At 54.6% G+C, this 26764-nt stretch overlaps 1 protein-coding gene across 5 annotated transcripts in view; it reads left to right on the plus strand.

The window, feature by feature from the left end:
• LARGE2 (LARGE xylosyl- and glucuronyltransferase 2) overlaps positions 1-24668 on the plus strand; it is a 40537-nt gene extending 15869 nt beyond the window's left edge. Inside the window, exons 3-17 of one of the 5 annotated variants that reach the window (XM_067557622.1) lie at positions 3881-4022; positions 10608-10788; positions 12667-12938; positions 13652-13734; positions 14284-14407; positions 16215-16386; positions 16669-16773; positions 17824-17936; positions 18374-18499; positions 18757-18912; positions 19184-19347; positions 20515-20793; positions 21875-22021; positions 22352-22547; positions 22706-24668. In XM_067557622.1, coding sequence (XP_067413723.1) covers positions 10689-10788; positions 12667-12938; positions 13652-13734; positions 14284-14407; positions 16215-16386; positions 16669-16773; positions 17824-17936; positions 18374-18499; positions 18757-18912; positions 19184-19347; positions 20515-20793; positions 21875-22021; positions 22352-22547; positions 22706-22903 — 2235 coding nt within the window. In that variant the 5' untranslated portion in view covers positions 3881-4022; positions 10608-10688 and the 3' untranslated portion in view covers positions 22904-24668. Of the gene's footprint in view, positions 1-3802; positions 4023-8558; positions 8727-10607; positions 10789-12666; positions 12939-13651; positions 13735-14283; positions 14408-16214; positions 16387-16668; positions 16774-17823; positions 17937-18373; positions 18500-18756; positions 18913-19183; positions 19348-20514; positions 20794-21874; positions 22022-22351; positions 22548-22705 lie in introns of those variants that run through there. The other 4 variants (XM_067557626.1, XM_067557623.1, XM_067557625.1 and 1 more) reach the window with 4 other exon arrangements.
• The last annotated feature ends 2096 nt before the right edge of the window (positions 24669-26764 follow it).

A 26764-nucleotide genomic window follows, 5' to 3' on the forward strand; every position in this document is an offset into this window, starting at 1 on the left:
ATTACCTATGTCGCTGTGGTGTTGAGATTTAAAGGCAACCTGTAAAAGGGAAAAAGTAACGGCTTTCTTTTTTTTTTTTTTTTACTTGGATGGAGAAAGAAGGCCAGGGAGGGATTAAAAACTGATTTAACACTTCTAATAGTTGAAAATGAGCAAGACCCCCTCCTCCTTTTTTTGTAATGTTTGGAGGAGATGTCGCAGGCCTTGAATCTCCTTTGCTGTCACCACCCTGCATGCAGTTGCAGACAGGTTGAGGAAGTTCTGACACACATTCCTCTTGTCCCACCTGTGTGTCGTGATGGTAGGTAAGGGATAAGCAGCAGGCTCAGGGGAGCTGCTGGCAAAAACACTGAACCTAGGAGCTAGAACTGTCTTGCTTCAAACACAATGGCTTCCTGAATAATTTTTGGTAAGATTTGTTATGAGGAAGTGACCACGGACCCTACTGAGGTGCTGTCACTTTGTGTATGAGATTCTAAGTGAGGAGCACCTTGGGGGGAAATGGCGCACATCAAGGAAGAAATTCCCAGCCCCAGCATTCTAGAAACACAAATTGTTCACCTGATAATAGTCTGAATAGGGAAGGGACAGCCCGTCTGGGGCCCTGAATGGGTCCTATTGTCATGGTTGTGCAGGAGCGGAGCTGTCATGCAAAGGTAAGCCCTTAGGCTCAGGGAAGGGAGAAGGCTCTTCCTGGGAGTGGCCAGTACCAGAAGTGCTTCAAGCAGGCAGAGAGGAGGTGGTGACTTTAAAAGAAAGCAGCAGAAAGAAGCCGTTGTTTGTTTGCCAGAGACGGGGAGATTGCTGGGCTGGAAGCTGCAGAGGTGGCTCATCTGGTGAGCAGAGTTCTGTGCTCTGGGGCAGCAGGAACAATACCTCGCTATGAGCAGTCCTCATTACTCTGTATCCTTCTAATGGGGATGGGTGGCAGAGAAGGGCATTAGTGGGAAACCTCTCCTCTTACCACTGGCAGCATGTGGCTGGAGTGAGTGAGTGAGATAAGCATTTGGCTGGAGAGGGAGGGACCCCTGCGAGGCCAAAGGGGTGAGATCTGCTACAGGAGGGAAGCATAAAGAAAGCAGAATACAGCAAGTGATGTGTGTAGCTACTCGCATGCATGCACCAATCTGTGGCCCCGGTTTTACCTAGCAGGGGTGCCCTCATGCACAGACCTCTTTCTGTGTAGGCAGGCCCCTGGGCGAACAGAGACATGGGCATTTTTATTTCAGGTCCATCCTGGCTCCCGCAGTGGCCAATACCTGATTCTCACCTTTCCGATGCCTACCCTCGCTCCTGTTGTGCACCTGCTGCTTGTTCCCTGCTGCTGCTCCTGGGGGGCGGTGGCTATTGCTTCCTGCTCAGTTTTTACCCTGCAGCTGGCTCTCCCTGTGATCTCCCTGATTGTTATCTCAGTTGCAGAGCTACAACTGTCATAAAACTCCCCAGCTTTGATTATGCCCCATGCAGTCTTCCTTCCCAAAGCTGTCAGTTCCACCTGTCCCAGAGCAAGGTTCCTTCCAGCTGGGTGATGCCAGCAGCAGGCGAGTTCAGATTCTCATGTTATAGGACTGGGTCAAAAGAAAGGCCCTTACGGGGCTGGGAATGGAGTTGGGTCTCTTGCTCACTCAGGGCAGGAGCTGGGTATTCTACAGAGGCCAGTGCTGTGTGGGTGGGGGAAAGGGGCAGTGTCCAGTGTCTGCTGGATCCAGAGGGAGGGAAGCACTGCTCTTCCGTTCCCCTGACTGAGAAGGGAATTGCTGCCTAGGGACCCAGATGGAGCGCACGGGGCTATGGGACTTGCGGTTTCCCTGCTGCAGCCAGGGAGAGGAGAGATCAGTGAGGAGGCAGCCTCCTCGCTGAACTCTTTCTGTCTGGCTGCAGTGAGGGGTTGGGCTGCCGGCGGAGGCTGGTGGCCTCTCAAGGTTGTAAAAAAAGATAGCTGTGGCCCTTGAGCCAAAAAGTTTGGGAAACATTGCAATAAAACTCTCCCAAAACAAGACAGCCCCCTATAGGAGCATCGCCCCCAAGGTTCAGCACAGCACTAAATGCACTACTGGAAGGCACTCAAGATACTGTGGTGATGAGTGCAACGTAGGAACCTAAACATTAAAGACTTAAAGCTCTCTGCTGTAACCACTAGCTGATGCCCCCCGACATATGATGCTGCCTTTGTCTCTGGTGACCTGCAGCAAGGAAGGAGACCCTGCTGGTGTGCCTAGGAGGTACGGTGTTGCTCCTGTGCCAGCCCAGAAGGATGCAGCAGGTCATGTGCTATGTGTGGGTAGGGCAGCCCCAGACCCCTACCTCCTACCCAGGGATGGGCTGCATATAAAGGTGCTATTAAGGAGCAATTGCATGTTTGAACTGGGGTTTCGTAAGGACAAGAAAGAGCTGCCTGGGCTGGAGGTAAATGTCTCCCCTGCGGCTGTGATCTGTGCACATGTCGAGGCCCAGCCCGGCAGGTACACGTTGCACTTGGAGGAGATGATATCTTTCTGCTGGCAGGTCTGTGCTTGCTGGCCCTAACTGTGTTTTACTAGTGCCTCTCACTTATGAGGGTAGGTGGCAATTTACTTTGTGACTGTCACTCCTCACCCACTCCCTTTTCTACCTCCTGCCACCACACCCTTTGCATCCTCCCGAGTCCCAGCTGTTCTTCTGAAGTGAAATGCAGAGTGGAGAGAGTGTCTGTGCAGCCTGGCTGGCTTTCTGTAACCCTGGAGGCCAGGAGGAGGGAGAGAAGCTGCAGGTACAGGCAGCCTCCGCATAGCTAGCATTCTGTTCCAAGCCGGGGCTCTTCAGACGGGCCCGTCTCCTCCCTTTGCTTCTGCTGCACAAGGAAAAGCCTTCCCTGATCAGTTCATGTTCCCTAGGCAGTTTTGGGTCATTTGGGGAGCTATTCTGCCTTTCTCGAGGTGTTTGGGACAGTGCTGCTTTCTGCTCATTCTATGTAATGTATAACTAGAGGCCCTACAGAAGGTAAGACTGCCCTGCAGCCTCCCCGCACCTTGCCTATCTCCCCATGCTCCACACGCTGGCTCAGACCGACCCTTAGACGTTACAGGTGCTCCCCTTCTTTCCCATCTCCACCTTTGCTCCCTTTGCCCTGCCCTCCACAGCTGGGTTACAGGGGGTGCCCCTTTCCCCCAGTATCCATGGTGCTCTCCTAGCTGAGGATCTCCAAGCACTTTGTAAAACCCTCCCAATTCCCATGAGAGGTGCGTGACATGAGCCCTATGTTAAAGAAGGGGAAACGGGGGTCACCGTGACAGAGCTGGGAACAGAGCCTAGGCAGCCTGATGCCCAGTCCTGCTCGTTCTGCCTTCCTAAACCCTAGGGAGCTGCAGCATTGGGCCCTGGCCCTGGCCCTGTCGCTGATCAGGCTCAGCTTGTGAGCTGGAGACCTGCACTGGCTGTGGTGGGGGGCCAGTGCCGCCTCCGGTAACCTGCTCCATGGCAGGTGGGCTGCGCTCCCCACTCCTTGGACTTTAAGGGCTGACCCAGCCTTCTCCTCTGCAGACCGCAAAGGTTTGCTGCGGCCACGGCGGGTTGCCCCAGCCCAGCCCTGGGCTGGGAAGGGGACCGGGTTAGCCCAGCCAGACGCCTGGTGGGTGATTGTTCCCTGTCCGACTCCTGCCCAGTGGCCCCCCCCCCACCCAGCCACAGCAGGGAGAGGGGGAGGGGACGTGTGAGTCAAGGTGGGTGGGGGATGGGGAGCTGGGTGGAGGTGGGGCTTAAGGCAAATTCCTTCCTAACACTTTACTCTCTGCACGTGCGCGTGCAGCAGCCGGGCTCCGTCCTGGCTCTGAGTCGGGGCTCGCCGAGCAGAGCGCCAACTTCGCCTCGTGTTTGCCTGGTGCCTTCTTTCTCCCTCCCGCAGGGCGGGAGCGCCTGGGCTGCGAGAGCCGAGAGGGGAGACGCGGCGGAGCTGCTCTGGAGGGCAGGGGTGAGGAAGGAAAGGGAGCCCCAGGCCGCCCGCTGGGCTGGGAGCCGCGGCTGGGATGACGAGAGGGGAGAGCCAGGTAAGGCGATCTGGGGGGTGGGGGAGCCAGTGGGGCATGGAGGAGGGAATCAGTGGAGCTGATGCCGTGACAGTGATTGCCTGTGTGAGCTGGGGACATTTTCTGGCTCGCTAGGAGGAGAACTTGGATAGAAGGTGCAGACTCTTTGCTATGCTCCGTGGTTGGACCCTCTGCTGTCCACAGGGCCAGGCTGCAGACGGGGAGTGACGCTCGCTCTCTAGTAGACAGCCCACCTCCCACACCATCCGTTTCACCTTCCAGGTTCAGACAGGCAGCTAGAGATCACTGGGAATGGGAGCAGCTAAAGCTGCTCTTCTTGGCCTGGCCAGCCTTCCCCTTGGGCTCGTCCCCGGGGTGTCTTTCTCCTCTGCCACCCGTCTCCAGCTTGCCTTTTTGGTGTGCTTGCCAAACTGTTAATCCCAACCAGCACTAAATCTGCTTATTTGAACAGCCCTGTTTATCAGACTGCTAAGGACACAGCCACGTGGTCTGCAGCTGCCCGCTTGTTGTCCGCTGACCTTTAAGCTTGGTGAGCCGTGAGCATCTGGTGACTGACACAATGGAGCTAGGGTTAAGGGGATCCCCCTGGTCCCAGGCCAGATAAGAGAGGAGGGAGGGAGAATCGTGGCATTGGAACAGAGCTAAATACAGGTGACCAAAGGGCAGGGATCTCAAGGGGTTATCTAGTCCAGCTCCATGCACAGAGGCAGGACCAGCTATATCTAGACCATCCCTGACAGGTGTTTGTCCAACCTGTTCTTAAAAATCTCCAATGATGGGGTTTCCACAACCTCCCATAAAACCTAGTCCAGCGCTTAACTACCCCTATGGTTAGAAACTTTTTCCTAATTATCTAACCTAAATTTCCCATGCTGCAGATTAAACCCATTTTATCTTGTCCTACCTTCACGGGACATGAGGAACAATTTATCACTGCTCTCTTTGTAACAGCCATTAACATATTTGAAGACGGTTATCAGGTCTACCCTCCCCTCTCCACTCAGTTTTCTGTTCACAAGACTAAATATACCCAATATTTTTAACCTTTCCTCGTAGGCCGGGTTTTCTAAACCTTTTATTGTTTTTGTTGTTCTCCTCTGGACTCTCTCTGAGTTGAACACGGAAAAAGTGTGGCACCAGAGCTGGACACAGCACTCCAGTTGAGACCTCACAGCACCAAGTGGAGCAGGACAATTGCCTCCCGTGTCTTACATCTTACACTCCTGTTAATACATCCCAGAATGCTGTGGTTATTCAGACCCTACTGAGCTTGTGTGGTTACTTCATGTTGTCTTCTGTAAAGAGCAAAAGACACAACGAGGCCCCCAGAGATCTGCAGTGCAGCTGGTGGCCCTTTCTGTGTTTTGAGGGTGCAGACCCCTGGAAACTACAAGTCTCTGCATGCCATGCACCCTCTTGTTCCGAGTAGTTGGCTGCATGGCACTCCGGGGAGCCTAGTCTCTGCAGATGTCCTCATGTGTAGCCCACAGTCTGCTCCATCGTATGCTCAGTAGATTTAACCCTGGGGCTTCCTGGACATTGTTGACAGTTTTGGGCAGGGCAGTATGATGTCCTTGGAGGAGAGCCTGGAGTCAGCCTGGTATCCCAGAGCGGGCAGGGTGCTGCCACATGCTTGCTCTGTGGAGAAGCCATCAAGATCTTGGCTGCCCTAGAGACAGAGGCAGACTCGCTGCAGCCAAGTCATGATGGTTCCTAGTGGGGCCTCATGGTCCAAGCTGCTCTGTGGAAAGCTCATCGCTGCGTGTCCTTGTGCCTAGTGGATGTGTCATTGCTCAGCCAGAGGCCTCTGCTGCAAAGCCTGGAGAAATGGGGGTTTCAGCCTTCACTGATCACTTCTATTGGGTTTAACTATTTGCTTGGGCAGTGTCACTGGGTGCCCTTCACAGTCCCTGTCGAAGGAAGAAGAACAGCCCCTCCACCCCCCCTCCCCCCCCCCGCCCCGGCTAACTGACCAATGCTTACCTCATTATCCACAGGAACTAAATGCTCATCTGAAGCATCTGCACATCAATAGGCTTGGGCCTTTGACTAGGAGGGAAGTGCCCAATCCAGGCCCATTGAGTCGAATGGCATTGGCAGGAGGGAGGCTATTGTTTGAATGGTCTCCTGAAGTTGTGTAGAGGGCAGGGATCAGTGATCAGTTACTTGCCAGTGCAGACCGAGATGAGAAGTGGGCTGGGCCTGTGAGAGGGTCCTGTTGGGCCAGCCTAATTGGTGGTGGTGGTGTGGGGTCAGCTCGGACTGGCTGGACCTGTAGGGGAGTATATGGGGGGCCTGGCCAGGCCTGTGGGATTTGAGCCTTTCATGCGTATTTCAGTCTTTGCTCTGGAATCAAAGGCAAACAGCCATTTTAAAGGCAAAATATCACTACCCCGTGGTGCTGTGAAGAACTGGGGACTGAACCTGTTCTCCTCCATGGAATAAGCAACTTCTCTTTGCCGCTCTCCCATCCTCTTCTTGGGTGAGAGGAGTGTGCTCGGCGGCAGCCCTGTGCCTCTCTGGGGCGTCTCCAGGGCCGGAAGCTTTTGTGCTGGAATCTTGTGCGGCCATCACACAGGTGTCGATGACCATACCAGGTGCAAGGCGGAGGAGAACCGGGTCCCTGGGGTTTCTTTAGGGAAGATGTTGGGAGGTGTAGCGTGGGTTGAAGTTTCACCACTCTTAGGGATCAAGCAGGGAGATGAGGGGAAGAAGAGAAATCAGCCATAGGGTGCGATGGTGTTTGTCACGAGGTTTGGTCTGCGGGCCCTTCAGCCTAAGCAGAGGCCCCCATCTAGTTGGTAACTGTCCCACGAGTGTCTGAAGAACGAAGACGCATGCATCGTTGGAGGCAGCAAGGCTTGGAGATTAGCTGAGTGAACAGCAGGGAGGCTGAAGGCGGGGGAGAGTCACATGAGAATCTCTGCCTCCCTTTAGTACCTGCCAGTCCTGGGTCAGAGACAGGAGGGGGAGGGGAGCATGTGCCTCCAGAAGATCACTGGTGGAGGTGGGGAGTGTAGGGGTGGGGGATGGAATTCCCTATTTGATGGCCTCCAGGCTAGTAGTTGAATTTTCATTCTCTGGCTCCTTTTGATGTGTCCGTCCTCTCCCCTGAAGCAGGGATGTTTTTTGGCTTTTCTCCTTTTATTTTTCTCTTGACTTACTCTCTCATTCCCATGTTTCTCACAGCTGATTTAGCGGCTTCACAGTGATGCCAGTGCAGCTGGGGAGGGGGGCAGTTTGCTGCAGTAGGTGGCTAATCTTTTATTTCTAACCAATATGTGTCTAACTAGCTCAAACGTCACTCCCCTGAGGGACTGGACAGGGCTGGTGTGCAACAACTGCGTAAGCTTGGCAGTTTTTCTCAAGGCTGCCACCTTATGCCCCAGAAACTCCATTTTAATTTTAAAAAATTAAGTCTGCAGCACTTACAGTTGCAAACATTAACATTAAAAACATGACCTCAGTGTAACTGATGCAGTGACATCTGCTTGAGACTGCAGACAGCCCGAAACAATAGCTGTGAGGGGTGTGAACTCAAGGGCCTGTTAACTCTGAAACCGACAATGATCATTTAACTCTCCCCATTGTCAGCTATTTCACTGCTGAGCAAAGCTCTTAAGAAAGAAAAGGGTGAGACTATTAGGGTTAAGAACAAGAGTTTATGGAGGTCACAGGTTCCATAACTTTCAGAGTTTTGTGACATTTTCTTCAGCTCTTGTGGGGAGGCGGGGGCTTGGGAGCTGTCAGCCCCCTTGTTAATTTTTAGTAAAAGTCACAGACAGGTCACGGGCTTCTGTGAATTTTTGTTTATTGCTCGCAACCTGTCCCTGACTTTTACTAAAAATAATGGTGACAAAATCTTAACCTTATTTATGGTGATCTGCACAATATACTGATGCCTCAGTTTGCTGTCTCAAGTTGGTGGAACTTTCCCCAAACCTTTGGTTCCTCCCTGGCTTGAAGCCATTGTAAAGTCAGGCATGGTCACTTGACCTGTTTGTCTGTGCTGATCAGGCTCTGCCCTGGCTCAGGTGCTACGGTAAGTGCAGCTCACTGAGCAGGGGCAAGACTCCGCGGAGCTGGGGACTACAGTGTGCTGCGGTCACCTCTGCAGAGCGAGATTGACACTTGGCTCGTGATGAGTGAAATGAATTGCGGGCGTCTCATTCTCATCCCCAGGTGAACATTTCTGTGCACCTCCTCTCCCCGCAGTGCAGCCCCAAGCGTGTCGGTTCAGGAGGCCAGGAGCTGCCTTTGTGAGCTATCACGGGCTCTGCACCTCCCCACAAGGGCTGTTCCCACAGAACTTCTAGCCCTGGGGACAGGACACTCAGACAGGGAACTGAACCTGGATCTGCTGGCTGGGCCTGTGGCATTCAGCTCCCTGGTCTCGGAGAGCCCTTCTCCGGCTCAGGCATGTGAAAGGGCTGCATGCCACTTTAAGGCAGGTGCGCTTGGCCCGTGACGCCCAGTCGAGCAGTCAGGATCCTTATTCCACACAATGTAAAACTTTGTTAGCGCAGGTAATCATCCACAGCGAGGGAGTGAGGGGAGGCGTCTGGCTGTGAGTCCAGCCACTGCGTGGCCAGCTGGGAGCCAGCCCAGGGATTTTCATGGTTTTGTTCAACAGGAGCCCTCTGGTCAGCTGTGTGGAAAGGAGCCGGAGTGCTGAGTTTTGACTACTTGCTTATCTCTGGTTGGGTAAGGATCCCAGGGCAGTGCGGGCCTCGAGCACCTTGTCCTTGAGTCCTGTGTCCTGGGAACAGTTCCGGCCCCTCCAGCGGGAGCGGGGGAGGGGAAATTTGTTCTTGAACTCAAGGACAGGTTTAATTAAACATCAGGTGACCTGGCAGTGGCTCAGAGCTCTGTGAGAGCAGCTTACTAAACCCCATCTTGTGCTCAACAGCTGGCTGGGGGCCAGGCCTTGGGCATGGGATCCTGTGGGAGTCACAGGTTTAGTATCTGCAGTGCCTGCTGAGGTTACTGAGGGGCAGTCGATGGAAGTGCCCCAGCAATGGGGCATCGCTTTACCTCTTTCTGTAGGGAGGCAGTTTCCGGTCAGATGTAGCGACAGCCATGGCCATAAAAAGACCCCTTCCAAAGGGAGTGACACAAAGGGTGTAAGACATCATCCCATCTCTCCCCACACACCTTTCTCAGGCCACCTCCTCAGTGGCTATGCAAGGGTGTACGGGTGAGAGGGTTCTCACTTGTGTCCCCATGTAACCAGCCCCATTCATGGCACTCCAGGTGTTAGCAGAGTGAGTCTGTAGAGCGCTGCACTCCCTCTTCCATGGCAGACTCCCAGCTTGGGTTCCTAGAGTTCTGGTGCCAGACGTTGGGTAAAGGGTACACTTTACCAGGGCCTGGAGGCCCTGGGGTGCCCGGCCCAGGCTGCAACCCCCATTACTATGAGGAAAAAAATGTTCATGGCTCATGAGATTGTATGTATGGGCTAAGGGATTGTGGTGTGTGTGTGGGAGGGGGCCCGTGTTACAAGTTTGTACTGGGCCTGAAAAAATTATGCTTGGGCCCTGGTTGGGACCAGCCTGTTCTGTACTTGTCCACTGACAGCTTCTCTCTTGAGCCTCAGGGGATCCCCCTTGTTTCCTGGAGGGTCCCTGGGGCCCTCTCCAGCCCAACATGGACACTTCAGGTCTGCGTCTGGAGGGATTTTGAGCTGTGGATTGTTACCTGTCAGTCTCTAAGTGGCCGGACCTCTGAGAGCCCTCTCCCTGTGCCCTTTAGGAGGGGTTCATTCTAGCTGGTGGCCCCCAGCCCAAGCTTGTGGGAGCCAGGGGCAGAGTATACTCAGGGGAGGGTCCTCTGCTCTGAGCTGCCACCAGAGAGCTGACCTGCCGGAGGGCGAGGAGGGAGTATGGCCTAGGGATTAGAATAGGGCACTGAATCAGGAGTCAGATGATCTCAACTTGGCCAGCAACTCACTGTACGTGGCAGGGGGAATCCCTTCCCCTCTGTGTGCCATGGGGCTGATGATCCTGATGCAGCGCTGGGGGGCTGTGAGGTTGGGTGGATGGTGACTTGTTGAGTGCGTGGAGGAGCATGTGGGGGGCTGGGGCAGGCAGTAAGGTTGCTGCTGTGGAGCTGGATGTGGTCCGCTTCTCCTTAGCGAGATCAGCGAGATCCGCTGGCTTCTCTTTCACGAGATCAGACTTTTGCCAGCTTTGGGCTATCATGATTGGGTCTCCGCTTAGTAATTGGTACTCACTCAGGTCCTGCAGTGACAGCTGCAGTCCAGTAATAATCCAGGGCCAGGCAAGGTGCTGCATTGAACAGTAAAAAGGGGTAAATCCAGCAATGTTGGAGCCTTCATCAGTGGGTAGAGGAGGCGTGTCCCCAGACTCCCCTGGTGAGCTGCACTGTAATCCCTGAAAGGGGCAAAGGGTGCCCTCTCGGCATGCCTGAGAGAACTGTGCTGGTGCTGAGCTCCCGTCGTGAGTTGCTTCTCCCAGATACTCTGAGCTAGTGCCCAGATGTTGGACTGAGATGGGCAGAGCCCTGCAGGCTTGTGCCTTGGCTGTCGGTCTCTTTGTGTCATTTCCATGTGCTTCTCTGTTGCAGGCTCTAGGATGCTGGGGCCAGCTAGGCTAGACCTGCCCACATGAGCCTCACCACCTCCAGCCCTCGCCCTGCCCGCCCATCATGCTGCGCTCCTGGCGTGGGAAGCTGAGGCTGCTGCTCGCCACTGTAACGCTGGTGATCCTCCTCTCGTGGCTCTGTGTCTTTGTGGGCAGTTCAGAATGTGAGTGTGACCTGGCTTCGGGTTAAGGTCTGGCCCAGGACAGGGGAGTGAGTGACAGCAGACAGACAGCTGCCAGCCAGTACTCCTGGCATCTCCTCCTGGTCCTGCCACTGACTTTCTGTGGGCTCAGTCCTTCCCCTCTCTATGCCTCAGTTTCCTCATCTGCTGTAACATGGGGTGATGCCACTGCCCTGTCTCTGGGGAGGAGCGGAAGGGGCGCTGGTGAGGACAAGTAAATTACTGTGTATAAAGCATTGTGGATGGAGGGGGTTAGAGATGGATGCAAGGCTGGGATCAAAAAAGGGACTTGGGGTTGCAACGCTGAGCATCACAGTGCTTAGCTTTTCGGTGTGTAAAAAATGACAGGAACAACACTGGGCTCCACAAAGCCTGAGCTAGGCGCCTGGGCTGCCTGTACAAGGAATGGGGAGAGCCAGGCGCCTTAAAATGGGATCCACAAAAGCCAGCATGCGAGGAGGGAGCCCCCTCAGCTGGCCAGTGGGAGATGCTGACGGGAGGGGTGTGCTAAGCTCCGCCCTCTGGGCTTAGTTTGGGCTGCGGTGTGGGTCCACAAACCGGGGAAAGATAGGTGCTCCTGTGCTTCCCTGGCATCTGGGGCCTGATCTGATAGACCTGCTCAGAGGCCACCTAACGCCACACAAAACAGCGGGGGTGGTGCTCTCTCATGACCTTTATAATGGTCGGGTGCTCATCTGGGATGTGGGAGACCCCTGGTTCAAGACTCCCCTCTGCCTGAAGTGGAGACGTGATTTGAACAGGGATCTGCTGCCTCTCAGGTGAGTGCTCTAACCACAGAGTGAGAATCACTTGATAGCTCATTCTCTGGCCCAATTAATGTTTAATTATTTAATACAATAACTGGAATAACTACAATAGGAGAGATGGAGGGAGACCCACGTCAGAATATTTCCCACCCCAAGCTGCTGTGTGGAGTTAGGCAGCCTCTGAATGCATCATCTACTGGATCAGGCTGTGCATGTGACATAGGTGGTGAACAGCTCGGGGGCTCAGGCGAGAGGTAGGTGTCCGGAGCCTAGAGGGAGGCAGCCGTGCACAAGCCCGGAGACAGGAACATAGGTGCTAAGCGAACTTTACAGCAAAAATATAGAGGCTGAGTGAGTTTAGGCGCTGACAGCTGGGCGGGGTTTTTGTGGATCACAGTGCAGCATAAAGCTGGGACGGGTGTGCCTGCACTGGGGGTCTGGTGTCTAAGCACCATTGTGGAGCCGGGCTGGGGTTCCGTGACCCATGGTAACAGGGCTGGAGATGGGGCGGGGAGAGTCTGAGCCATGGGGTGAGACAAGTGCCTGCTTCTCTGCTCGTTCCTCTTGCCTCTGCCTAGCTGGTCCCTGCACTAAGTTGTGGGCTTTCCTTGCATGGCCTCACGGAGCGTTGCCAGGCGCTGAGCTCCACAGAGCAGAGGCTGCGCTGGTTGTCCCTGTGAGTGCTGATCTGTGGGGGGCTGCGTGATTAACCCCAGATCCCATCCCACCTTCAGATTCCTTCAAGTGCCCCACCAGGAAAAGGGAGAGAAGCAGCTAGTGGCCCTGGATGAACTGGCCCCGGGCATTGAAGGCCCATCCATCTGCAGCCAGCCCTATTATAGCCTCCATGGATTAGGGACGTTCTCTCTCCACAAATGGCTGTCCCCAGCCACTAGTGCCACCTCCATATTATCCCCCTCCCTCCCCAGGTCCTACACTCACTGTGGCTTTGGGGTGCTCTCTCCCCACACAGGGTCAACTCTTCTCTCTTCTCGCTCCCCATTTCCATGGTCGGAGGTGCTGTCCTGCTTGAGATCCCAACCATGTCCCATGGTCTGAACTCATAGTTGTTTGGGGGACTCTCTCCCCACAGATGGTCGTTCCCTCCTGTTGTCTCCTTGCTTTGGGGACCAGCCGAGCCGGGACCTGGAGCGAGAGGCCTTGGCATCTCAGGTGCGCAAGGTGGAAGAGGAGAACCAGCAGCTGCGCCTGCAGCTCAGCCAGTCTCAGGCACAAGCTGGAGCTGTGGATGGGAGCAATGGCAGCCAGCAGTACACAGCCTCCTCTGAGGACGGGGACATCCCAGGGGAAGAGAGGAGCAACCACACAAGCTGCCCCAAGCAGCAGATGGTGCAGAAGTGTGAGGTGAGTGAGTGCAGCCAGCTTCATGGCACTGTCCTTGGGGAGGGCAGGCACCCTGAGGCACATATAACCAAAGCCACTGGGTGCTGAGGGTCCCCTGGGCCTGGGGTGGTGCCCTGGCCTAGCAGCGGTGAGTCCTTTGGTCAGCCCATTCTGCATGGTTGCCTCAGCGCACTGGCTGTGCCAAGGCCTCCCCCGACTGTCCATGCCTCAAAAACACTTGGGCATTTTATTTGCAACTGAGGGCATGATGCTGACAGCCAAAAGAATGACCCCTTCCTGCCTCCCACTAGAAAGTGCCCCTCCTCAGTGCCACAAAGTGTGGGAGCATACGGGTGGGGAGGCAGCACCAAGACTCCTGGGTCATGTCCCCAGCTCTGCCACTGACCTGTTGTGTGATCTGGGGCAAGTCCTTCCCCTGTGCCTCGGCTCCTGTCACCTATGGGTAATGTCCCTGACCTGCATCCCTGGGGATTTCTGTATGCGATTGTGCTGTGTGAGGTGAGATGGGCAGGTAGGAGAACTGACAGACCAGAATGTAATTCAGCAGCTATCACCATCTGCCTTGGGAAGAGGGCTCCAGTCAGCACCAGGATGCCGGGGTGGGGGATGACACTATCCAGTGTTATTGCCCCGGAGGCTGCTGCATGCTGGACCCCTTTGCCCCTGGGGCACTGCTCTGGGCAGGGCTGACACTGCCTTCTGTCTCTGGGCAGCTCCTGCACGTAGCGATTGTGTGTGCCGGTCACAATGCGAGCCGAGACGTGGTCACCCTGGTGAAATCCATCCTCTTCCACAGGTAGCCCAGGCGGTGGTGCTGGGGGATACTGTGCTATGTTATGCTGTTTTATACAGGTTCTTACACTGCAATCGTCTCGTCTTCAGGGGCTGCTGATGGGCTTCTGTCCCCATTTCAGACCCATGAGTTTTGGCGGTTTAGATAAAATGGGGGTCAGATATGAACCACTCCTGCATCTTGGCTTCCCAGTCACAGAGGAGTGTGGGAAGGGAGGTGTGCAAGCGGGGAAGCCCAGGCTGTGATGGTGGTGGGGAATTTAACCTGTCCCTCCTCCCCAGTCACAGCTCCCAGGATGCTGTGTTACTGTGGCCAGCGTTTGAAAGGGGCCGTGCTGTATGGGTAGGGGCTAAGTGGGGTGGTGGGTGGTGAGGGCTCTCTATCTTCCACCTGTCATCTGCTGGGGGTGGGTGGGTCTGTCCCAGGTTGACCCTGGCTCAGGATGGGGCAGCTCTTCCCAGGTGCCACCAATTTTGGTGGTGGGAGGAAGCTGTCATGGGCTCAGTGGCTCAGGAGGGATCTCTGACAACGGCCTGCCTTTCCCCCCGGCAGGAAGAACCCTCTCCATTTCCATCTCATTACGGACTCAGTGGCTCAGCAGATCCTGCAGACTCTCTTCCAGTCCTGGATGGTGCCTTCCGTCCATGTTAGCTTCTACAACGCAGACGATTTGAAGGCAGGAGCCCCAGATTTCCTCCCACACCCCTTTCTCAGCCTCTCTTTCCAGACTGGTATTTCAGTGAAGTGAGCAGCCCCTCAGGAAGGCAGGGTGCTGGTGGTGGAGGGAGGTCACCAGACTATTCACTCTTTTGGGGCACTTGGTTGGCGTGGGAGTTGTGAAGGGGCCTTTCTCCTACACTTGGGCGCTGGCCCCTAGTCTGGAGTGACTGAAATCTGCTCCCAGGTGGCTCCTGTGTGACGAGTTGGTGAGTCTCAGACCCATTCCTAGCAAGCACGTGTCAAAATGACACAACCACTAGCCCAGGTGACGCTAACTGGTGCCTGGGTTAGCAGCCTCCTCAGAGAGCCAGGCATGACTGGGCCATTCTCGCCCCAGAGTGGGCCCCCCAAGGTGAGGTGAGGCTCATTGGCTTGGATATGAAACAGCCAGTTAGATTCAAAACTGTCCTCTGAAGCGACGGGGCATGCTACAGGGCAGTGGGGAGCCTGGGCATCAAGAGTCCAGCCGGGTCGTGAATAATCTGAGAGCAGCAGTACATGCCATACTAATGTCCTGCACAGAGGATGGTGAACAGGGAGGAGCTGTGGAGAGAGCACAGGGAAATATCCCAAAGGGCCCAAAAGGGAATAGACACATGGGCAGGAATAAAGTGAGACTCAGCCTAAGGAAACCCTGCTAATGCATCAGGGGAAAAATAACTCGAAACCCAGGTCCTTGATGGGAGGGGCTGAGAGAACCTGGGGAGAGTGGGGCAGAGCTGCACAAAGGCCAATGCACCTGGGGCTGTGTATGCAAGAGGGTTCATGTCCCAAAGCCAGGAGGGGACAGCTCCGCTTTGTATGGCTCTGGGCACCCGAGTCCCTGGGATCTCTCCTCACGGAGCAGGGAGGGGTGTCCAACAGTTGACATTGGTACTGAGGGGCCCAGAGCTGAGACACAGACTGGAGGGAATTCAGGGAAGGATGACAGGAATGAAAGGGGTTGTGAAGAGCAATTAAAGAACGGAATCAACCCAACTTGGCTAGTGACAGCAAGCAGGGGAGGGAGAATGTGGTGTCTGTGGATATCTGGGGTGTAAGTGCCTCAGATGGTTCAGGCTGATACAGAGGGTGCAGTGAGGGGCATTGTAGTCCTGGCTGAGTCTCAGGATGGAGACATCCTGACACTCGGCTGGGCGGGGTGGGAGTCCGTTGCTTGGGACTTTGAACGCTAAATGGAACCGAGCTGTGGAGAATGGGCTGTAGGGGGTCGGTCCTGAGTGGGCCCTGGGAAAGTGACTGGCTGCTCTCCTGGTCCTTTTCCATCTTTGCTGCCTGTGGATCGCTGGAGGCATTGAGTCAGTGTGTGTGTGGCGGTGGTGGACAGGGTCCATGGAGGTCTCCGGTTCCCAGCTGCTTTAAACACTGCAAGTGGAAAATATGTTGGACTAAGCTTGGAGTCTATGTGCCCCCTTGTGGCAGCTGCCATGATGGATCCAATCTGTGGGACAGGCCCCGTGCAGACACCTGAACAGCAGGATCATTGTATTGTGCCCCAGTAAAATCCCCCCGTGTTATAACCCCTGAGATCCAAGGGGTGTGCCTCCCCCCCACGTTTGAAGCGCAGCCCCCTTACCTTGCCAGCGCCTGGTACTCGCTCATGCCTCCTTAGAACCTGATGGTTCTGAAGCTCTGCGCCACAGTTGTGCTGCCTCGTTAGCCTCTGGGATTTGTGGTACAGGCTTGGTGCTATGTGTCTAGCCATGGGGGGATTCGGGGATGGCCATATCCTGGCCTGAAGGCTCCCTCTGTCCCTTCTGCAGCCGGAGGTGTCATGGATCCCCAACAAGCATTACTCTGGGATTTACGGGCTGATGAAGCTGACGCTCACTAAGGCACTGCCCTCCAACCTCTCCAAAGTCATTGTCCTGGACACAGACATCACCTTCGCCACTGACATCGCCGAGCTGTGGGCCGTCTTCGGGAAGTTCTCCGGTGAGGGGGAGATGGGGCCATGGGACCGGTAGAGTCAGCTGTACCTCTGGGAGAGGAGCCAAGCCCATTGCTGGCTCATCTGAAAGCCTGCTGCCCCTCTGCACCGGGTGGCGTTTAGGGGCCTGTTCTACTTGGCTCTATCCTCATTGCCAGCCACTTGCTGTGCTCCATGGACAGATGGGTACTTGGCGTGGGGGGGCTGTGTAGGCCATGGATCTGTGGGGGGCACGTGTGCCTCTGGTGAGGTGGGCTATCTGCATTTGTCTCGCTTTCCCTTTCCAGACAAGCAGGTGATCGGGTTGGTGGAGAACCAGAGTGACTGGTACCTGGGGAACCTCTGGAAGAACCACAAGCCATGGCCAGCACTGGGACGGGGCTTCAACACAGGTGAGCCCAGAGCATCCACAGCTCTGCTCCCCTTGGCCGAGGGTCTATTCTGTGTGTCTGTCAGAGGTGAGGGTGGTGCAGGGCGTGGCCCCCGGAATGTCTGGGAGGGCCAGGCTGGGATGAGGAAGTGCCTCTGTCTGCTTGTCACTGTTAGTTTTTCAAGGAGGGAGGAGCTGCTGCTGTGACTTATCTCGTCCCCGAGAAATGCTGCTGCTGCTGCCCACTGTAACTTGGGAAGCAAGCTGCTAGCTCAGGTCCCTGCTGGCAAATCCCCTGGGAATTGATCTCTGGGCTCATGGCAGGTCTCCCCAGTGACTCCACCTATGCCTCTCTGTCGTGACTGGCACCATACCCTGCTGATCCAGCCCAGGGCCTGTCTTACACAGCCTGCTGCTCTTTGATTTTATACTGGGGACAAGTGGTCCCAGGGAGCTGAACTGAGACCCCTTAAACTTAATGTCTCTTGATTCTGAATTAGAGCCACATGCCACGTGGCCACGTGCCAGCCTTGGCTCTTTGGCTGCCAGCGCTGCCCTCCACTCAGCTGCTTCCCCAGGGGTGTTTTCCTAGCGCCACTAGATGGCACCCCACAGAGGTGACCGCTCACTTAGGCCCTTCCTTTATTGATTGTGTGTGAAAAGCAGAGCCACGCAGGCCAATCAGAAAGTTCCTGAGGTAAGAGCCCCACCCATTCCCTGTCCTCTGGGACTCCTATCTTAGGTGAGTTCCTGAGCCTTCTCCAGCAGGAGGCCCTGTTGTTGAGAGGGGTGTGGGACAGAGGGGCTCCAGTCCAGATCCAGGCTAGCCAGCAAGCCTGGAATCCAGTCCCCATCTGGGACGCCCAGCAAAGGGCCTTGCTGTTTAGAAGAGAACTGGCTGTGGGGATGGCGTCCCAGGGCATTGACCTGGCACTCTCTAGAAGGGATCTGTCTGGGGCTGAGCTCAGGTTGCTTAAGGCTGGATCGACTGCATCAAACACAAGAGCTGGCCTGGCTGGTGCCTGGGTGAGGCAGGGACACCTGTGACCTCCACCTGCCTGCCCCCTCTCAGGGGTGATCCTGCTGCTGCTGGAGCGCCTGCGCCGGATTGGATGGGAGCAGATGTGGCGGCTGACGGCGGAGCGGGAGCTCATGAGCATGCTGTCCACCTCGCTGGCAGATCAGGTATGGAGCCACACTGAGCCCCAACCTGCCGGCTCTTCCTTGACCCCACTCCCCTGCTCCTGACTCTTGGGCAAAGTAGATGCAGGAAGCTGCAGGTGGGGGAGCAAACACGGGGGCCCTGGGATGCTGCTGACACGACAGACAACACTGGCTGTGCGTGGGTGCAGTGGGGCCCATGCTAGAGACCTGTAACCTTCCGCCCCATCAGCTCAGCCTCAATCCTGATCTGCAGCATTCCTTGTATTTCAGCCCCGGACACCCCGGAGCAGGGTCTGGTTACCACATCCAGCTGTGGGGAGGTTGTATGATATGGATGAATATGGAGGACCCCCCCAGCCTGACCTATCTTATCCCCTACTCAGGGTTTGCCTTCCAACCCTCAGGGGGTGTCCAGAGGTGCCCAGCTCCCCATGTGCTCACTGTTGATTCTCTTCTAGGACATCTTTAATGCAGTAATTAAGCAGAGCCCAGTGCTAGTGTACCAGCTCCCCTGCTTCTGGAACGTGCAGCTGTCCGACCATACCCTCTCAGAGCAGTGTTACTCAGAAGTCTCTGATCTTAAGGTGGGTTTCCCCGTCCGTGGCTAGGGACCGGACTTTCCCCATTCCCAGGAGGAGCTGCATTGCAGGAGAGAGCTGTGGCTGGGCCCAGGAGCCTCACATATCCTTTGCTGCAGGCACTGAACCTGGAGGATGGGGTCTTGGGTCCTGTGGTGGAGCATGCATCCAGGCCTGGGAGGGAGGTGGATCCAAGGGAGGGCTGGGGGGGAGGGAGCACAGTGTTTGCCTGTGTCCCTGAAGCTCCAGCCCATCTTTCTCAGGTGATCCACTGGAACTCGCCCAAGAAGCTGCGGGTGAAGAACAAGCATGTGGAGTTCTTCCGGAACCTCTACTTGACCTTCCTGGAGTACGACGGGAACCTGCTGCGCAGGGAGCTCTTCGGCTGTGCCAGCCTACCCAACCCACCTAGAAACCAGGTGAGCCCTTGCTGGTTGCTAGCCCCACACCTGATCCTCACTTGCCCATGACATGTGGAAGTGTGAGGAACGGGACATGCGAAGTCTGTCCCCCCAAGGGGCTCCAGCCTCACCATCTCCTGGTGCCTGCATGGCTCATCTCCAGGGCTCTGTCCAATCTAGTTGAAAGCATGCCATGTGTTCCAGCTGCAGCCCCCATCTTGTCCCCACCCCTGGGTGTTTTCTAGCTGCAGTCTGCCCCCCGCACTGCTTCATTCTTGTTGTGTCCTAGCTGCAGCAAGCTCTGGAAGACCTAGATGAGGATGACCCCTGCTATGATTTCCGCCGGCAGCACCTTACGCTGCACCGCATCCACCTGTTCTTCCTGCAGTACGAGGCTCCTGCCTCACCTGACCCTGCTGATGTCACCCTGGTGGCCCAGCTCTCCATGGACAGGTACTTGGCAAGGATTGGGAGGAAGGGATGGAGGAAGGGGGAGATCCTTGCCATCTTGCCCCCTCTGGGGCGGCTCCCATTGTTGATTTCAGTCACCTGTGGGCTCTGTAAGCAGTTTCATCACCTGGACCTTTTCTACCCAGGCAGAGATGCTGTCAGACTGACCCAAGGCCAGCTGTGCACTGACAGAAACACCAGGGGGTGCAGGAACTTTCCCTTTGGAGACTGAGGTTCAAATGGGAGTTGTGCCACAAATGAAGTATTTGTACTTTGATTCTGGGACTGCAGAATCACTCTTCACCACAGAATCATGCCCCAAAACCTGAACTTGTATTTTTTTTAAAAAGGAATGTTTCTAGCTCTCATGGCTGCAAAGAAAACACTGTAACTATGAACCTAGTGTAACTGATGCAGCAATGTCTGCCTGAGTTTGCAGAGAGCCTGAAACACCAGCTGCAAGAGGTGGGAACTACTGCTTCACCTCAGGGGGATGTAAACTCTGCAACCTAAAGATGACACTTCCAATGTTAACATTAACTATTTAATTGCTGAACATTGTAGCAGAAATAGGTAGTGAATGTGCTTATCCCCCAGTTCAAGGCTCTCTCCCCACATGCCAAAAGCCCTGTAGATTGCTGTTTAACGCTCCAACTCCCCTGATTTCTCTAGTGCAGTTATATGCTAACACACACATCTGTGGCATGTCAAAAACTGAAAATGTGGAGTGAGTAAAGTACATTGAATTCAATATTAAAACAAACACCACAAGGGACTGCTCGACTGATGTGATGAGTCGTTTTCATGTTTAATTAAATAGAAACCTGCACTGTGGAACTTGCCTGGAGCTGCCACAGAATACCATCCTTTCCAGCAAAGGCCAAGGAATCTGGGGAACTTGCTACAGAATCCAGGTTGTTGCTGTACAGTATGCTCTAGGGCCTTGGATGTTATATTTTGCGGTAGCTTGTTGAGGGAAGGAAAAAGGGGCAGCAGGGGCAATGGCAAAAGGGCAAGATTGAGTGGCATCAAGACTGCAGGACGGGAGGCTTGATCTCCTTGGCTTGGCTGTGTCAACTGCTGTTTCCTGCCCGCTCAGTTATCTGAAGCTCTCTCTTTGTGGCTGGCTCAGGCCCTGTCAATCTCATGCTGTTTCCCTTTGGCTTACAGGTTACAGATGCTGGAGGCAATCTGCAAACACTGGGAAGGTCCCATCAGCCTGGCGCTGTACATGTCGGACGCAGAGGCCCAGCAGTTCCTGCGCTATGCCCAAGGCTCGGAGGTGCTGAACAGCCGCAGGAACGTCGCCTACCACATTGTGTACAAGGAGGGGCAGTTCTACCCTGTCAACCTGCTGCGCAACGTTGCGCTGACCAATGCACAGACGACCTACGTCTTCCTGACGGACATCGACTTCCTGCCCATGTACGGTCTCTACAGTTACCTCAGGTGCGGCCTTCTCCATCCAGCTCAGTCTAGTCATTCACTCTCAGGGGCCCAGGTGCGATGGTTCCCTCGGGGTTGTTCCCAAAGGTTTGGTCTAGTTTAACTGTCCCAAACAATGGGGCTCCCAGCCCTTCTCTCAGGAGGTGACTCCCCAGCCGGGGAGCTCTGCTGTCAGGAAGCTTCTCATTCTGTTGGCGCGGGCTTGAGCCCTCTGGGAGGGTCCTGCTGTCACGGGTGGGAATGAAACCTTACTTGGGGAAAGAGACGCCTCTTCTACACCACCGGTGACTGCAGGTGCTATGTCCTTTCCCTGCACGGTGGATCCTGAGGGCCTTTAGACTCTCCTACCACCAGCCTCGCACTAACGTAGGACAAGATCCTCTACAGCAATGGTTCCCAACATGGGAGGCGGGACCCCCTTGGGGGGGAAACGCCAAAGATTATAGGGGGGCCATGAGGCTTCAGTAAGATTGAGGTCATTTAGCGCCCCGAGCTCCAGGCCAGACGTAGCAGCCTCAAGCTCCGCGCTGGCCAGAGTGGAGGAGTAGCCCCTTAGCCCTGCCCCGGCCAGATGCCCGGCTGGAGAGGAGCAGCCCCATGCCAATGCGGGCCTGGAGCAGCCCTGGCCAACTCGCCAGAGCCTGCCTCCATTGCCCTCAGTCCATGAGGGATGGGACGAGGCAGGGCCACACGGGGCATACGGTGGTGGCTGTGCCAGGGAAGGCTTTGCTTTATACTCAGGTAAGAGTCATTTATTATTATTACAGTTTAGTGTTGTTGTTGTTATCATATGTTTTTAGGGGTTATGTGTGTTTATGGCCAATGAAGGGCTGGGGGCAGGGCGGCGCATGGTTTACCTAGTGTTAACTAGTGGGGCTTTCACTCAAAAAGGTTGGGAACCACTGCTCTAGAGCCTGCTGCTGCCCTTCCAGTATCTACTAATGGGGCCCTTGGGGCCAAAGAAAATGGCTGTGCCTGGGGCTCTTAGCTCCTACAGTGTGGCCAGTGGCGTGGGAGGCAGTCACCTCTTGCTACCTCCACGCAGTCCTAGTGAGGCCTCACACTCACCCCTTCCTTGCTCCAGGAACTCCATCTGGCAGCTGGAGCTGTCCCAGCGGAAGGCAGCGCTCATCGTGCCAGCATTTGAGACCCTGCGCTACCGTCTCGCCTTTCCCAAATCCAAAGCTGAGCTGCTCTCCATGCTGGACATGGGCTCCCTCTACACATTCAGGTAGGTGCTGGAGCTGCTCTTCTCTACCCAGTAGGGCCCAGACCACAGGCAGCAGGCGGCTCTCTGGCCCCTCCCCGTTCATAGGGGCTACGGTTCAGTCCAGGCCCAAGCTCCCCATGTGTTGTCCCCACCTCCGGAGTCTGTGCCTGTGTCTGGATCTCTGTTCTGACGCTGCTGCCCTGTAGGTAGTGAGAGGAGTAGCCGTGAGCCTCTTCCCGTAGCCCCAGGGGTCAGTGGGTTGCTGGCCTCCCTTTGTAGTTTGTCTCTGGGACCTGAGGGCCCTCTGTGTGTCACATCTGTGTGGTGCTTCATTTCCATCTCTCTCTGAAGGTACCACGTGTGGCCAAAGGGCCATGCCCCAACCGACTACGCCAAGTGGCGGACAGCCACGGTGCCATACAAGGTGGAGTGGCAGCCGGACTTTGAGCCTTACGTTGTAGTGAGGCATGACTGCCCCCAGTATGACCAGAGATTTGTGGGCTTCGGTTGGAACAAGGTGTCCCACATCATGGAGCTTGATGCCCAGGTGAGTGAGAAGCCAATGGGATTTCCTGGGCAAGGAGGGCCCAGCATGAGGCTTCCTTTAGACTTAGCTGTCCTACCCCTGAGCAGGTGGTCTGGCCCCCAGCGGGGTGGGGAGAGCCCTGCTCTGTGTCTGCTTGCTGACCTCCTGTTTCTCCCCAGGAGTATGAGCTGCTGGTCCTGCCCAACGCCTTCATGATCCACATGCCTCATGCTCCCAGCTTTGACATCTCCAAGTTCCGCTTGAGCGCTGGCTACCGGGGCTGCCTGCAGACGCTGCGGGATGAGTTCCACCAGGACCTGTCACGCAGATATGGCGCCACCGCACTCAAATACCTCACTGCCGAGAGGAGCCTGTGATGCCCAGGGACAGGGTGGCAGTGGGCTGGAGGGAGAAGGGGACTGGACACTTCACTTCCTTCCTACATGGCTCACTGTAGAGCTCCTGCCTGAAAGGGGTCAAACCTGCAGCAGTTTCCCAGCCCAGGAACAGTAGCTCCTGCTAGGGATGGAAAGAGCCAAGGGGCTCTTGGTCATTAAACTGCTCCTAACTGGCTGAGGGAGTGGAGGAGCAGGGCTGAGGGTTTTCTCCCAGCAGCTGAAAGTCTAAGCCAGAGTCTAAGCCAGACATTGTGAATCTCTCAGCAAGGGGGCTACAGCGAGCCCACCTCAAGGGCAAGAGTGAGAGTGGTAAATTTCCAGGGCTTTTAAATGGCCCCCATGATGGGGCTCACATGCAGGCCCCTTGGACACTTGTTTCTCAGCCTTATGAGTCTCCTTGCTCGAAAGCTCTACCTGCCTTGCTCAATTTCACCAGCTCCTCCCTACTGCACCCTCTGGAGCTTTGCCTCCTTGGGGCCCTTGCACAGTTAGTGCTGTCGGGTGTAGCTTAGCCCTGCACGACAGGCTGAACTTTGTTCTTAATCGCGTCTCCTACTGAACCTGTACCCCCCCAGTTGTGATTACTCTTGTCTGAACTCCTTCCCTGTGCCTGCAGGTCTGTGGGAGAGGGAACTGAAGCGCCTTCATGTTTCTTGGTTTCCCCTTGGAACGAGGCCTACCAAATGGGCTCTTAGGATATACCTACACTGCAGAAAGACATCCCCAGCTGGGCCGGGGCTGCCGGCCAGGAGTGCAGGGCTATAGTGTAGACTTGTGGGCTCAGGCTGGAGTCCAGACTCTGGGATCCTCCCTGCTTGCGGGGATGTGGCTGTATGTGCACAAGGGTGTGCCCATCTCTGAGGGGCTGTACACAAAACACCTGCCTGTTGCTGCCCCGAAGGTTTGGTTTCTGCACTTTCAAAAAAATGCAGGCTTTAGCTAAGATCCCTGCACTGGCTCTGTGTCTGGCTAGCCTACGCCACTAGCCTCCATGTGCAGCTTCCACGGAGGATGAGAAGTCCTGTCCATCTTCCCCACACTGTCTGGATGTGAGCTCAGGCTGCTGCCCCTTGCTATCACAGCCCTGGATTCTCCCACGCATGCTGAGTGAGGATTGGTGCTGCAGGTGTGAGGCCCCAGTCAGCTGCAGGGGCCCACAGCACATTTGGTTCTGGTCTGTGCCTTAGAGCTGAGCCAGTATTGGATGTATTGCGAAATCCAGTCTCTGCCACCCTGGGAGTAGGTAAAAGTGTCCGCGGGGGGGGGGGCTACCAGCTCGATGAAACCTCTCTGTGGGAGTCAGTTCAAGTCTCAGAAGGAAAAAGCCTGAATCTCATAGAGCTGATGTTGACAATCTCCAAGAGATTTCAGCTGGGAGCAGCTTCGGGCAGTTGCTGTTCCACAGCCATCACACACTGGAGCACGGAGGGCACAGTCACTTTCCTCACTATTTAAGTTATTTATGGTGATGTCTCACAAGGTGTAAATGATTAGGATGGCCTGGGGTTTTTAGCCTATTTCTTCCTCGCTGATGGTGCTGACGTATCTTCAGACCAGCCACAGCCAGCCACTCTGGTGTTAATCTGAACCACAAGAGCCGCTACCATGCTGGGAATGAAACCTTCCGGCCAGGCTGGGGCAGTCTGAGGGGCTGATGCCCCTGCCCGACGCAGCTTTGTATGGAAAGTGCACAAATGTCTCCTGCATTTTTTAATTAAAGCTTTTTTATTCTTTTTCAAATCCTTGGGGGAGCCCTGTGGTTATTTTGTTGCAATCTGTTTTACCCTGGGGATGGGGTGGGGCTTATAGGGCAAGGGACTGATTCAAAGAGTGCAGTTCTCTTTCCCAGGGGAGAGGACTGGGTGAGGACCTGATCCTGTGTCCCAAGCCTGGGAAAGAATGGGCACCCATGGGGGGGGCCTGTCTGCCCTAGAGGTGTAATTTCTAACTAGGGTAGATGTGCACTAGCTCAATCAAAGCAAGCGTGTGTGTGTGTGTGTGTGTGTGTGTGTGTACAAGCGTAGTCTACCAAAACTGTTGTGGTGGTGGATAGGTGCTGTTAGGCTGTGGCTGAGAGTGCAGGTGTGCTCCCCAAAAGTGACTGTACAAAGGAGATTGTAGGATTCTGGGGGTTTTACGACTTCCTCTCTAGCATGGGGCACAGCTCATGTGCTGGTGGATTCTCTGTACCTTAAAGTCTTTAAACCATGATTTGAGGACTTTAATAACTCAGTCTTAGGTTAGATTATTACAAGAGTGGGTGGGTGAGGTTCTGTGGCCTGTGTTGTGCAGGAGGTCAGACTAGATAATCATATGGGTCCCTTCTGACCTTAGAAGCTATGAGATTCCATGATTGGTGTTGCTTAATGTAAGGTCAAAGAGGCCCTCTTGACAAGTAAAAAGATGTATTCTTTTTTTCTGCCATTGCTATAAGCAGCCCCTGGGCTCTAACCATCAAGCTGGGACTATCGCCCAAACATTCTGCAGAGCACCTTCTACCCTCACTGTCACTTCTGCAGTCCTGTGGCCTTCCACAGGTTTGCACAAGTGTAACCCAGCAGAACCTAGTACCCAGTTCTACTGACAGCACACAAGCTGGAATGGAGTCCAGCTCTGTGTGCTGAGCTGAGTTGGTGCTCTGGGGCTCAGAGCACTAAGAACATGGTTTAATCCCTAAGGGCAGAAGCTCTGATGTTAAGGGAGCAGTGAGGCTAAAAGAAGTCAATTTGTAAGTTACATCAGACCAAACACACTTTGTGAATTAGTACAGGAAAAGCTCCCCAGCCATTAAGAGTTCCTTCTTACTGGCATCTTCACAACAAAAGCAGAGCCCAGCAGTAAACAAAGCAGCATAGGTCTAGGCTAGAGCATAACCCACTAAAGTCAAGCTAATGCTGTTATCCTGCATCTTTGCTAGGAGAAACATGATAAATCAGATTAGCAAATGTTAGCTAAGCCTGCCTAAACTTGACCAATTTTTTTAGATCATGTCAACACTAGAAATTTTTGCGGGTATAGTAAGGCCTCCTAGAGGTGGGGGTTTTTTGGTGACATTTCTCTAGCTCCCAAAACCCTAGTTTAGATGTAGTTTTATCCTGGCTTAGAAGTGCTTACACTGGCAAAAGTGTTTTTTGGCATTAGAGAGTGTCACTTCCCCAACCAAAATAAGCTGTGTATGTTAAGAGGGTTTGCCAGTACAATCTTTTCTAGTACAGACATGGCCTTAACCATAAGGTGTGGTCTATGCTTTGAAAAAAGACTAAGAGCCAGTGTCCCAAAGTAAAATTGAGTCCACTCTGAGTCCCCAGTGCTGCTTTTGGGTGTGTGTCATCTTGAGGGAACCACTGATTAGATGTGTGAGATAAACACGCTGCAACATCAGGGAATCAGCAGGATTTACAGCCCTGTGTTGTTCTTGCCCCTGAACACACCCTTAATGAACAAAATTGCAGCTTTGGTACCTAAGCGGGAACTACTATAAGCAGAAATGAGTTCTGTCTGGCCGGGATAGTGGCCCTTTTTGCTTTGTGGGAAGTATAGCTGTTTGACAAAGCTACACTTTCAACCTTGACTTGGGGCTGAACAAGTTCACCCAGTGCTTGAGGTGAAGCCTGAGCTCCCTCTAGACTGAGATTAGTTCTGGGCTCTGTATCACTTTCTTGTGAGCTTTTACAATAAAAGCTCTTTCAGGCCCAGGTGTCCATGCAGTGATGGGAGATGCTGCCCCCAGCGGTAAACATGGCTACAGAGACAAGAGATTTTATTGTTTTATTTAGTAAAATGTTAAAATAAATAAATACAAATTGATCAGATGCTCTGTATCCCTATCCCCCTCCCTTC

Source organism: Emydura macquarii, unplaced genomic scaffold (genome assembly GCF_026122565.2).
Source record: "Emydura macquarii macquarii isolate MOO-44397 ecotype Brisbane River unplaced genomic scaffold, CSIRO-AGI_Emac_v2 contig_1876, whole genome shotgun sequence".
NCBI classification, from domain to species: Eukaryota; Metazoa; Chordata; order Testudines; family Chelidae; genus Emydura; species Emydura macquarii.